This window comes from Panthera leo, chromosome D1, assembly GCF_018350215.1.
Source record: "Panthera leo isolate Ple1 chromosome D1, P.leo_Ple1_pat1.1, whole genome shotgun sequence".
NCBI classification, from domain to species: Eukaryota; Metazoa; Chordata; class Mammalia; order Carnivora; family Felidae; genus Panthera; species Panthera leo.
In genome coordinates, this window is record NC_056688.1 from 1,499,501 (window position 1) to 1,512,778 (window position 13,278).

At 39.7% G+C, this 13,278-nt stretch overlaps 1 protein-coding gene across 1 annotated transcript; it reads right to left on the reverse strand.

Moving 5' to 3' along the window:
- Nucleotides 1-220: 220 nt before the first annotated feature.
- On the reverse strand, nt 221-13,021 carry MMP12 (matrix metallopeptidase 12). Its single transcript, XM_042905179.1, has 10 exons — nt 12,899-13,021; nt 11,502-11,749; nt 10,667-10,815; nt 10,454-10,579; nt 8,008-8,169; nt 7,373-7,496; nt 3,001-3,134; nt 2,476-2,635; nt 1,635-1,738; nt 221-728 (listed from the first exon to the last, which is right to left on the reverse strand). The coding sequence occupies exons 1-10, from the start codon at nt 13,001-13,003 to the stop codon at nt 628-630; spliced, it is 1,413 nt and encodes a 470-aa protein (XP_042761113.1). The 5' UTR covers nt 13,004-13,021; the 3' UTR covers nt 221-627.
- Between the last annotated feature and the right edge of the window lie 257 nt (nt 13,022-13,278).

The following is a 13,278-nucleotide window of genomic DNA, read 5'->3' on the forward strand; positions in this document are numbered from 1 at the left end:
CCAAAACTATTTTCAAAATACAGTTTTTCATGAAAAAATTCCCAGAAACCAAATACTTTCTTTCAAAGTTTTTATTTGAGCAAAAGAAAAAAAAAATATATATATGTATACTTCATATACGATTTAGAAAAGTCAACACTGACAACAGAATAAAATAACATTGTCACCATAATTATATAATTTATTTATATATTACTTACATTAATTGTCATTTCCTGGTATATTCTGTTTTTACTCCAAAAGAATTAAAAAAATGTACTTGTTCAAACCTTTAATGGCCACAGAAACAAATTATTTCTTAATATTAGTTAAGGCAAAGAAATCATGATAATGTCTCAGTTGTGGGATGGTCAGGGACCAAGATAGTCTATGGCCCCTTGAAGGTGTCTGTTTTGAAGCTGAATAGTTGAATCAAGTAAAAATTGACAGTGAGGGTTTTCAAAATCGAAAAATCTTACGCAATTTATATGACCATTTACGTGTATGATCATTTATCTCTGGCCTATAGACTTTACCTTATTTTATGAAATGCACCAGCATGCACTGGTACGCTGGCCACAGAGCAAGTAAGCAATAAATTCTTATTTAACTGAAGTGAATTGACCAACATTACTAATTACACCCTTCCTAACAACCTAACTTGATATCGTGTTTCAGCCTTTTGGTGACACGATGGGATAGGACATCATATTCCGATACATCAGATCCTTGGAAGAAATAGTAGTGTCCTGAAAATGAAAACACATTGAACAGCTTAAATCCCCACTTGCATTTTTTAAAAAAAGAAGGTAACACACATCTGTGTTTTTACAGAATATCTATATTAGACCAGACTTTATAGATGGTTTATATTAGACATTTGAGAATATAAACGTTGGGTCCTGGCACTGGGTATCCTGTCCCTGGATATGTGTTTATCATCATTTCACTATTAAGTATCTTCAGTAATTTTATTGAGAAGATTTCTTGGTCTTAGAAACTGACTATTAAGAGGTGAGTTTTTGAAAGGTCACACTCCAGGTGGAGAACTCAGAGTGAGAGGGAAAACACTGGGCCCAGGCAGGGCACACGGAGGCCTCGATGGAGAAGTAAGACAGACAGGGGCATTGGCATAGAAGCCAAATGCCTTGGCCCAGCCAACAATTTGCTTAGGCTGACCTTGCCTGAGGATATTCCTCAACACAAACGCAAACAAGCTCAGCGTTTTTTTTTTTTATCCCACCCTTAGCTCTGCTCCATGAAAACCCAGAAAGGGTGGAGGGGGCTGCCAGGAAGGGAAAAAAATGCAAGGCACAAATAAGTGTGTGAGTCCAGCTTGCCCGAGTCTTGCCATGTGCTCACTTGCACAACTGCAAAGCTTGATGGGAACAGCAACTCCAGAGACTCAGACACATAGATGCGGCAACAACCATATGCTCCCACCTGCTAGACCACCCTAGAAATAAACTGTTGGTTCTAGCTCCCTCATTCTTCAAGCCTACCGATTCTCAACTAAGCAGACTATGAATTTTCTGTCTGTGGCCCTGTGGAGAGATTCAGGGTTCTGTTCTTTTCTGATTTGATTCCACATCCTCTGACCTTGGAGCCTTTATAATCTTCAGTGTTTTAAAAAGGGATTCCCATAATCTACTTACTGTTATTATAGTAGACTGCATCGATTTTAGGCCCAATGCCCGGAAAGGCTTTGGTAATGAATTTGGGATAACCGGGGTCCATGAGTTGTCTCCTCTCATCGTACCTGAGCAAAAAAACAATCAGTAGGACCTCCAATGAAAAATGGATTTCATGATGTAGACCTTGATATTTTATGACATGAACCACAAAACCCACCTATTCTCTCTTGAAAGGCTTTTTCTGAACAGGCTTAAACTGCGCTGATAAGAAGATCAAAGACCTAAGCAGTTCACTGATTTATTCCTAGTCCCCACAGGACTCGGACCCTAGGAGTCCCAATTTCTGGTCAGGAACTTCCCTCGCTCCTGCGCAAGGCTTGCACCAGGACCTGGTCTTGTGTTACAGAGCCAGACTGTCTAATTTCCTGTTAGGGAAGACCTTGCAGGATTTGCTGTCACTCAGAAGATGGTCTCCTCATTTTGTCTTCCTGGGTCCAAGGTTATAAAAAGGAATCTGAAAATACCCACACTCCCTAAAGAGACTGTGTAAATTCTGGGTCTCGTACATTATACCACTATTTCCCAATGTGTCTGCACTATGATTAATAATGGAACATTTTATTTACAGTGTTCCTTTAAAAAAAAAACACATCGTGTGCCATCTTACAAATCAGAATCCAGAAGTCCCGAGAACTGACCCAGGATGATAATTAACTATTCCAGACGTATGTTCTCTTGATCTCTCTTCTAGGAAGGTCAAGGATCCTTAGGAATTTAAATAGAAAAACTACCTACTGGAAAACCCCACTCCCTGCCCATTCCACAAATTTTAGGAGTCAAATAACCAATCATTAAAGCTCACCTCCAATATTGATTACCTACAAAGAAGTAGGTCTTATAGAGAAGTGGATTAAAAACAGCTGCATCAATTTTTTTCACAAAGTTAGGAAAGCCCAAAGAACGTACATTCTTGGGATAGAGTCGTTGTGGTCTTAAGTTGCTAATTACCCAAAACTTATCATCTGTGAAGATAAAGAAAAAGAATACACTGGAGTCATATAAAAAGAGTCACAGAAACACCGACTCACTACAAACAATGTCATTCTTTATCCATAGTTCTAAAACATACTGCTCTTTGTTCTTGAACATGATTTGTCTCCAGTGGTTCTGTATATTTTTCACAAGTATTATGATCGATATTTGACAAACTTTTCCTGAAATTTTTACACATTACCTAGGTATTTAAGCTATTTTTGGCTCATAGTTAAGACTCACCATTAATTAGATCTGGGGTACTTTTTTCTATGTTTATAAAAATTAGTAGTATTTCCTTCATGTATTCTCTTCCTTGAAGTACACTCAATAGCAAACTAAACATGAGAGTTACCTTTAAAAAGAAAGACTTGATTTCTGTCTCCAATTTCATAAGCAGCTTGAATGCCAGATGGTAAGTTTGGCCAGAAAGAAGAAATTAAACTAATATTACTCTTTGGACTCTCAGGATTCCTCCACCCAAAGTATCTGATGAAAAACATTTAAAACATGTTAAAAAATCACTGTAGACTCAAGAGCCATGAAATGTTCAGTGGGAATGACCTAAAGCAATGCTGTTTTTCAATATTCTTACATTCTGTTCCATGAATGTCTCTCTAGGAGCATGAGGAAAGGACCTTAATCAAGTCTTTCATAATAACAATGATCTGAATGGGCAAATCACCATATGGAAGCTTTGATACTTCAAGGGATCTAGGTTTTCATCTGCACCCACAATTCATTCACCAGTTTTGTAATCTAAATGAAGTTATTCAACCTAAATGCCCAGTTTTTGGATCTCAAAAATGGAGAATAACGAAACCGGAAATCATTTACAAGAAGAAAATTGGAAAAAAAAAACCCACAAATATGTGGAGCCTGAGTAAGATGCTACTGAACAACCAATAAAGAATGAAGAAATCAAAAAAGGAATTAAAAATTGCCTTGAGACAAATGAAAATGAAAACATAACAGTCTAAACTCTTAGGGAAGCAGCAAAAGCAGTTCTAAGAGGGAAGTTTATAGCGATATAGGTGTACCTCAAAAAAACAAGAGAAAGCCCAAATAAATAATCTAACTTGACATCTAAAGGAACTAGAAAAAGAACAAAGAGAGCCCACAGCTAGTTAAAAGAAGGAAATAATAAAGATCAGAGTGGAAATACATGAAATAAAGATTGAGAAAAAATTTACCAGATCAATGAAAGTAAGATTTTGGCCTTTCAAAAGATAAACAAAATTGATAAGCCTTTATCCAGACTCACCAGGAAAAAAAAAAAAAGAGGGCTCACATAAATACATTCAGAAATGAAAGGGAAGTTACAATGGATTCCAAAGAAATACAAACAATCACAAAAGACTACTATTAACAATTACGTGTGAACAAACTGGACAACCAAAAGAAATGGATATAATTTCTCAGAAACATACAATCTTCCAAGACTGAATCAGAAAGAAATAGAAAATTTGAACAGACGCTACCAGAAATGAAATTGAGTAATCAAAAGCTCTCAAGAAACAAAAATCCAGGATCAGGCAGTTTCAAAGGTGAATCCTGCCAAACAATGAAAGAAGACTTAATACCTACCCTTCTCAAATTATTCAAAAAAAAAAAAAAAAAAAAATGAAGGGGAAGGAATGCTCCCAAACTCATTCTACAAGGCCAGCATTACTCTGATACCAAAATCAAACAAATGCACTACAAAAAAAGAAAATTACAGGACAATATTCCTGATGAACATAGATACAAAAATTCTCAACAAAATATTAGTAAGCCAAATTCAACAATACATCAAAAGGATCATACACCACCATCAAGTGGAATGTATTCCAAGGATGCAGGGATGGTTCAATATCCACAAATCATTGCAATACATCACATGAACAAAACGAAGGCTAAAAAGCATATGATCGTTTCAATAGCTGCAGAAAAATAACTGGACAAAATTGAACAGTGATTCACGAGAAAAACTCTCAACAAAATGGTTATAGAGGAAATATATGTCAACATAATAAAGGCCATGCATGGCAAACCCAGAGCTAGCATTATACTAAATGGTGAAAACAGAAAGCTTTTCCTTTACCATCAGGAACAAGACCATGAAGTTCACTCTTATTGGAAGTCCTAGTCACAGAAATTAGGCAAGAAAAAAAAGGGGGACATCCAAATTGGAAAGGAAGAAGTAAGACTGTCACTATTTGCAGATGACATAATACTACCTATACAAAACCCTACAGACACCACCAAAAAACCGGTACAACTAATAAGTGAACATAGTAAAGATTCAGGATAAAAAACCAATACACAGAAATCTGTTGTGTTTCTGTACATTAATAATAAACTATCAGAAGAAATTAATAGTGCATTCCAATTTATAATTGTATCAAAAAAATAAAGTACTTCAGAATAAATTTTGCCAAGGAAGTGAAAGACCTGTACTCTGAAAACTTTTAAGATACTAATGAAAGAATTGACGATGACACAAATAAATGGAAATCTATTCCATGCTCGTGGATTGCAAGAGGGAATATTACTAAAATATCCATACTATCCAAAGCAATTTACAGATTCAGTGAGATCTCTATCAAAATAGTTACATCACTTTTCACAGAACTAGAACAAAGACTCTTAAAATCTGTATGGAACCACAAAAGATCCTAAGTAGCCAAAGCAAACTTGAGAAAGAACAAAGCTGGAGGTAAAATGCTCCAGATTTCTATACTACACAGAAAAATTAATCAAACCAGTATGGTGTTAGACAACAACAGTCACAGAGATCAATAAACAGAATACAGGGCGCAGAAATAAACCCACACTTATATGGTCAATTAATTTATGACAAAGGAGCTGAGAACATACAACAGGGAAAGGACAGTCTCTTCAACAAATGGTGTCAGGAAAACTGGACAGCTACATGCAGAAGAATGAAGCCAGACCACTTTCTCACACCACATACAGAAAAAAACTCAAAATGGATTTTTCTGTAGAACCTGAAACCATAACACTTCTAGAAGAAAACATAGGCAGTGAGCTCTTTGACACTAGATTTAGAGATTTCTTTTTTTTTTAATCTGTCCCCTCACACAAGGACAACAAAAGCAAAAATGGACAAGTGGGACTGCATCAAACTAAAAACCTTTTGTACAGTGAAGGAAACCATCAACAAAAGGAAAAGGCAAACTATTTAATGGGAGACTCTTGCCGGAGATATATCCAATAAAATGTTAACATCCAAAATATATAAAGAACTCATACAACCTGATATTTAAAAAAAAAATCAATCTGATAAAAAAAAATACAGGCCTGGCACAGATATTTTTCCAGAGAAGACCTACAGATAGCCAACAGAGACATGAATAGATGCTCAACACCACTAACTATCAGGAAATGCACATAAAACCACAACGAGCTATGACCTTACTCCTGTCGAAATGACTGTCATCAAAAAGACAAGAAATAACACGTGGTGGTGAAGATGTGGAGAAAAGGAAGCCCTCAAGCACCGTTGGTGGGAATGCAAATTGGTGCAGCTACTCTGGAAAATAGTCTGGAGCCTCTTTACAAAGTTAGTTATAAAAAAATGCCATATGACCTACCAGCTCCACTTCTAAGTATTTATGCAAAGCACACAAAACGCTCATTAGAAAAGACATACGTACCCTTACGGTCATTGCGGCATGATTCACAATAGCCAAGATACAGAAGCGACTTAAATGTCCACTGATAGATGAATGGATAAAGAAGATGTGGTATGTATACAATGGGATACCGGCCACAAAAAAAGAATGAAATCTTGCCATTAGCGACAACACGGGGGGCCTAGAGCATATCAGGCTAAGCGAAGGGAGTCAGGCAGAGAAAGAAACATCATGTGATTTCACTTAGATGTGGAGTCCACAAAACAACAAAAACAAATGAACAAACAAAACAGAAGAGAAGCAGACTCACAGATACAAACTGATGGTTGCCAAGGGGAGTCAGTCAGGGGTAGACAAAATAGCTGGAGGGGATTCAGAGGCACAAACTTCGGTGATGAAATAAGTAAGACACAGACAGGTAATGTACAGCATAAGGAATACAGTCAATAATGTTGTAAGAACTCTAAGTGGTGACAGATGGTAACTAGCCTTATTCTGGTGACCTTTGGTAAGATACATAAATATCAAATTACTGTGTTGAGCACGTGAAACTAATACGGTGTTGTATGTCAATTACTCTTCCATTTAAAAAATGGAGAATATTTGTCCCGTCCATCAAATACTAATTTTCTCCACTCCTCATACCTCCAATACCTGCTTCCATCTATGCTCTAAGGCAGAAACCATTAAGTTATCCTGGAATTACTTTCTCTGTAATCAAGACTTTTAATAGGTACTGTCACACCTGTAGTCCCAGACTTAACCATTTTTACCTGTGATTAAAATAGCCTTGTTCCACTTCTTCCTGTCTTGTCTTTCCTCACCCCAGATTCGTACTGTAAATCCTTTTTTTTTTTTTTTTTTTTTTTTTTACTTACTAATCTTATCATTAAACACAAATGCAATCACACCATTCTCTTCCTTCAAAACCTTCAGGCTGTCTACTTCCTACAGAATTCAGTCCAAGTCCCTCTTCATTTTCATCTATGTCATTCTCCATCATTTTCCACGATTCTCTGACCAAAAAAAAATTATAAATCCAAGGACAGAGCCTCCCATATTGGCTAGATGTAAGGAGGATTCTTATACCTGTCTTTAAAGAAAATGATTTTATTTCCCACAGTAGTGGCAGCGTCAAGACTCAGAATGGGGTTGCAGGTGGCCGATTCTGTACTGTCAGGATGTGATGGGGGTTGGCGCCTTTCTGGACCTCCTGTAAAACACATTTCAAGAAGCATTAGGGGAAAAAATTGCATTTTAGCTGCTAAAGGGAAGAATCATTCTTTTACAACATTCACTTTTCGGGATGAGAAATGCATAAAAAGCAACTTAGGATTCTTATAATATTCACAGGAAGCATATAATAAAGATCTTTCTCCCATGTGGTTGCAACATCATGGGAGGAGAAAAATCTGATCACTCCAGTCCTGTTCCGGTCCGATTATTTCTCTGTGTGCCTTCATCAAAGACAATGGTATGTTGGACAGAAAGAACACGCTTGAGGCCAGAAGACTCAGAATCTGCCCGTCACTGGCATTAGCACACCGGGTCTCTGTGCTTTTCTGTAAAATGAAGATAATATCTGGGTGACCTACCTCACAAGGTTTTCAGGGGGCTCAAGAGAAAAGATCCATGTTAAAGTTTTTTTCAGATGCAGATATTATGAGACTATTCATGAGAGTGAGTATCTTTGTGAAGCAAAATGGTAAAGAAATTCAACTCACCATAGAGAGACTGAATACCACGTACGTCATCAGAAGAGAGGCGAAAGGTGTTGGGGTCAACGTAACTGTAAGTAGGGAACATTATGGCTTTTGGATCACTGGAATGGCCAAGACCCAAGGAATGGCCAAGCTCATGAACAGCAACTAGGAACAAGTTTGTGCCTAAGAGGAAATCAGAGGGGGGAAAAGAGCAGTGAAATATATTTGCATCCAGAAGACAATGACACAACTGAAATCTGACACAATGAAAGGGGACGCATTTGCGAATACTTTACTTATTTCCTTTCTCTCTTACATAAGGTTTTTTGATGTCAGGACTATTGACTTTATAGGCCAGTTAATCCCTTGTTGTTAGGGCTGTCCTGTGTATCACAGATGTCTAGAAATCTCTGGGTTTGCCACTTAAAATTCTTTCTTGTTTTTTAACATTTATTCATTTTTGAGAGAGAGATAGAGAGCGTGAGCAAGGGAGGGGCAGAGAGAGGGGGACAGAATATCTGAAGCAGGTTCTGTGCTGACAGCAGAGAGCCCCTTGCGGAGCTCGAACCCACAAACTGCGAGATCATGACCTGAGCCAAAGTCGGATGCTTAACCGACTGAGTCACCCAGGTGCCCTCGGGTTTGCCACTTAATTCAAGCAGCACACTCCCTCCACTTTGACAACCAAAAATGTCTCTCCACATCATCAAATTTCCCGTTGGGGGCAAAAAGGATCAAGCAGCAGCTCACATGGCATGTGTTCTGTCGTGAACACTTCCAGAATGTTGTCTTGTAGCTGTGTTCACTGGTTCTCACCACTTCTACAACATTCCCTTTCCATTCTGCAGGTACGCTTGATCAGACTTCAGTGGATATGGAAATATCTTTACTAACCATCCTTTACTAAACCCAAATAAAAGGCCAAATTAAGTTCCAGGTCCTCTGAGCCACCAAGGAATGTATCATACCCTGTCTGTTCCTTGTGAAACTTGAAAGGAAGCCAGCACTCAGTCTATTTACGGACGAGGACACAGTATCAGCAAGATTAATGGACCAAATTAAGGGCTTGAACCAAGAATCCAATCTAAATGTCTTGGTTCAAAAGCTCCTTTTTTTACTATACATGACTCAAAATGAAGGCAAAGTCTATGCTTACAATGTAGACACAGTGATGTCACCAAGTTACAGTCTCACCTGTTCATTTTTTCTGTATGTTCTAGAGAGATGCACATTTGTAGGGAAGAGAGAAGGGGCGTGTCCTTTCTCTCACATTTCTCAGTTTTCAGAAGATTTCACTAGCCCTGGGCTGTTATGATTTTTTTTTAAATCTCTGTTCTACTCCCATGCCTTCATTTTTATCTTTCTTTTTCTACGGCACAACTGAAGCTCAGAAAAATAGATTTTCCCAGAGTCACACGCCATTTAGCTGCAGGGTGTGGCCAGTACCCAAGAGTGAGCATCTCTGGGGGGGGGGTCTTCAGGAACACAGACCCCCTAAGCATTCCCTCTAACACTGGGCTGAGCAACTAACTCACTTCTCTCCAATAATGAGAAAGAACCAAAGACTGTCATTCTCTGCATTCTGCCTAAAACCGGGAAAAGTAAACAAAACGTATTACACTTTGACCTAAATCCTAAATTTATCCTAGTCTCCATCCCTGTAATGTGTTGCACACAAGACCACCACCGGTCCTTATCTCAAAATCCCGGGTGTCTGTCTGTCCTCTGTTTCCCACTCCATTGTGTGCTTTTTGTCTCAGTGCAAAACTCCTCTTCTCGATAAAGAACTTAATAAGCCTTGGGGCATGCATCAGACTAAAACAAACAGCCTTTCTGGTCTGTAAAAATATTGCCATCCAATGCATGTAGTATCGGCCAGAGAGAGGGGGATGCTGAGCGGAGCTCATTCTTGAAGACCTTCTCTCCAATGACTTCCCTCGTGAGTCAGTCATACAGCATAGAATTTCCCACAGAGAGATTAGGAAGGCTTGTGATAGGATGGTTTGAATTTTCCAATGGGTAGTGATTCCTTCAAACAGGGGAGAGTAGTTGTTCCTCTTCCCCAACTGCCTGAGAGGGATGGTGAGTTACAGCCTCCTCCGTAAATACACACAAGGTATCGCTTTGTTCAAGGGTCAGCTGGGCATCCTGAAATTTCTATCCCGGAAGCTCAGGAGACTATGTGACCATATAACCTTGTGTTTTGCGACAGGCATTTCTAAACTTTCTATTATAGAACTTCATCTTTCTGCGCCACTAGAAACCTAAGGAAACGTCAGCATATGATGACATGTGTGGATGGCCACGTACGTGAGGACTGCTGTATGCCCAGGGTTGGCATCTGCTTTTGCTGGACTTCACGGACTGTGCCGTCAAGAACTGACCGCCTAAATGCTTTTACCTTTCCAAACTATGACTTCTCAGCTTCCTGAGTTCACACTCCGGGTGAGCTTTTATTTTTGCCTACCTCTGTAGTTCGCAGTCCAGGTTTCAGCCTCGTCAAAATGTGTGTCTCCCCCAATACCGGGTCCGGGTCCGAAAGCATGGGCTATGATTCCCCCTCTGCCGTCGAAAGGATTGAAGTCTCCATGATCTTTTGAAAGAGTAAAGACAATTAGTCCTTCTTTACAGACAACAGGTCGTGCCAATGACACAGATGAAAGAAGTCCACCTCCTTTACCTCCAGATGCAAATCCGATCATAATGTCAGCCTCTCCTGAGTGAATTTTCCTGAATTTCAGGGGAGTCACATCACTCCATACTTGAAAAGCTTTTTGGATGGCATAGTCAACATCTGCAGGCTTCATGTCAGGAGTATAACTGTTGATTCTGTATGAGAGGGAGAGGGAGAGGGAGAGGGAGAGGGAGAGGGAGAGGGAGAGGGAGAGGGAGAGGGAGAGGGAGAGGGAGAGGGAGAGGGAGAGGGAGAGGGAGAGGGAGAGGGAGAGGGAGAGAGAGAGAAATATATGGGAACCATGTGTTAGTTCTTATTGTGACACCTCACTTCTGTCTGCATCGCTGGAGAAAGAATCTTCTCGTAAATTGATACTCTGGATAACCAAACCCCACATCATTAACTACTAAAACATGTATCCTTGGACAGCTTCCTCCTGAAACAGAATCTAACTGGATTTCTTCTCATTTATGATTTATGGGTTTTCTCTGCGAAGGACTTACATTCATAGAAGCCTATGCCTTTTGTCCCCACTCCCAGACGTCTGGATTTATCCATCTTGACTATCCTATAAAATGCTCTCCTGTCTCTTGTTTATCATAGATATAGCTTAATTCTCCTTTTATTTGAAGGCTTTCTACTCTGCTCTGGGTGGACAAGCCAAACAGTCCCTCTTTGAGTGAACAATCCCCCCTTCCAGAAAGAACGAATTTTAACACAGGGATGGTGTTGACAATCGAGAGAGGCTTCTCACCTACTCTCAGACTTGGGGCTATATCTAAATGGTTCAGACTTCTGGAAGTCAGACCTCAGGGAAAGGAGAAAACCACCACGACGTTACCTGTAGGTGAGAAAGCGTTTCCTCCACACTGGCCTCCCTGCCAGTGTCCTGAACTCGTGGACATCAGGCACCCCACATCGGGGCATGTGCATCATGTCCAGAGTAGAGGCGTCCAGTCTCCCAGTCACTTTCAGCCCCAAGAACTGCTGCATTTCCTGAAGTTTATTCTTCATCAGGTTCAGACTGACTTTCATTTTTGTCACTGGAACTCCATCCATGACAAAACCATAAAAGGTTTCCAGGTACCTCTGGAAAGATGTACTTCGTTAGACGCTCTACTTTAGTTAGACGTTCTACTACACAGAAAGGTTTCTGAGGCACCTCTGTATATATGACTCAACGGTACACTGATGCTTCTGAACCAGGTATCAGACAATTAATTATAATGAGAAAAAAATCTTTATTTTCTGTGCCGTCAAGGTGAGTCATAAACCATTAGCGATTTTGATTGCTGGAAGCCCACTGAAAACACCTTGATGTCTCCCTACCTCTCTGAACGGGCTTCTATTTTTTTAAAATATATTTCAGCATCTAGCACATCACAGCATCAAGTAAAGAGCAAGACCTTCATTGTCAGGATGCACAAATTATTAGTTTAAGTTGGGATAAAATTTTCCTGCTTACAAATCCAAAGCTCAACACAATGGACAACCATGACAAATTCAAAGTGAAAAGAGTCTTGGAAAACGGGGAGAGCATCCAAACTCAGAGGAAAGAGACAAATGGAAAAAAAAAATCCTGTTTTTTATTTTAAAATTTTTTTAACGTTTATTTATTTTTGAGACAGAGAGAGACAGAGCATGAATGGGAGAGGGTCAGAGAGAGGGAGACACAGAATCTGAAACAGGCTCCAGGCTCTGAGCCATCAGCACAGAGCCCGACGCGGGGCTCGAACTCACGGACCGCGAAATCATGACCTGAGCCGAAGTCGGCTGCTTAACCGACTGAGCCACCCAGGCGCCCCAAAAAATCCTGTTTTAAAAAAAAAGCTCATGAAGAAACAGCTGGGATGACTGAAGGTAACAAGTTGTCTTGAAAGATGATGGCTGGCGGAAGCGGTTAAATAATGAAGCCACTGTTTAAACCTCAGATTGTTAAATGACATTAAACGACGATTGTAAAACACAGACCAGATGTACGACTCCAATTATTTTTTAACTAAAACTCTTTGGCCACAGCTTTTTAGCAAAAGAAACAAAGTCATCCCCCAATTTTATAAAACTTTCAAAACCAGTACTTCTCCTACATTCGTCTGTGGCAAAGAAAAATACAGTGATCAAAGCAAAGAGCCGCTTAAACCAGTTTGCAACTAGTCCGTGTCAAGAGGAAACTGGTCAATGAGATCAATTTTGAAGACAAAAGTCAGGCTGCGTAAATGCTGTGGGGTCAGTACTTACTTCAGCGAAGAGCACATCATTCTCCTCAGAGCCTGTGGAGTTAGTCAGAGGAACGGCTCCAGAGGCAGTGGCCTGTAGGACCAGCATCAACAGAGGAAACTTCATTCTCCACTTCTGAAGGGTTCTCCCCAACTAACCCTGTTCCTCCTCCGTGCAAAGTTCCTCAAACGTCCCTGCTTATATAGCCCTTAGGCCCTGTTCTGTGAATATGAAATCCTGAGTGACTCACAGTTGATATCATCCCTTGACTTATCTCAAAAACCCGCAAACACAAGCACAGATATTTTTCTAGGACCAACAATGGGTCAATTAGCACCGAACTCATGACTCAGGCAATTCAGAGTATATTTCCTCAAAATAAAGAGGCCCTATGAAATAAG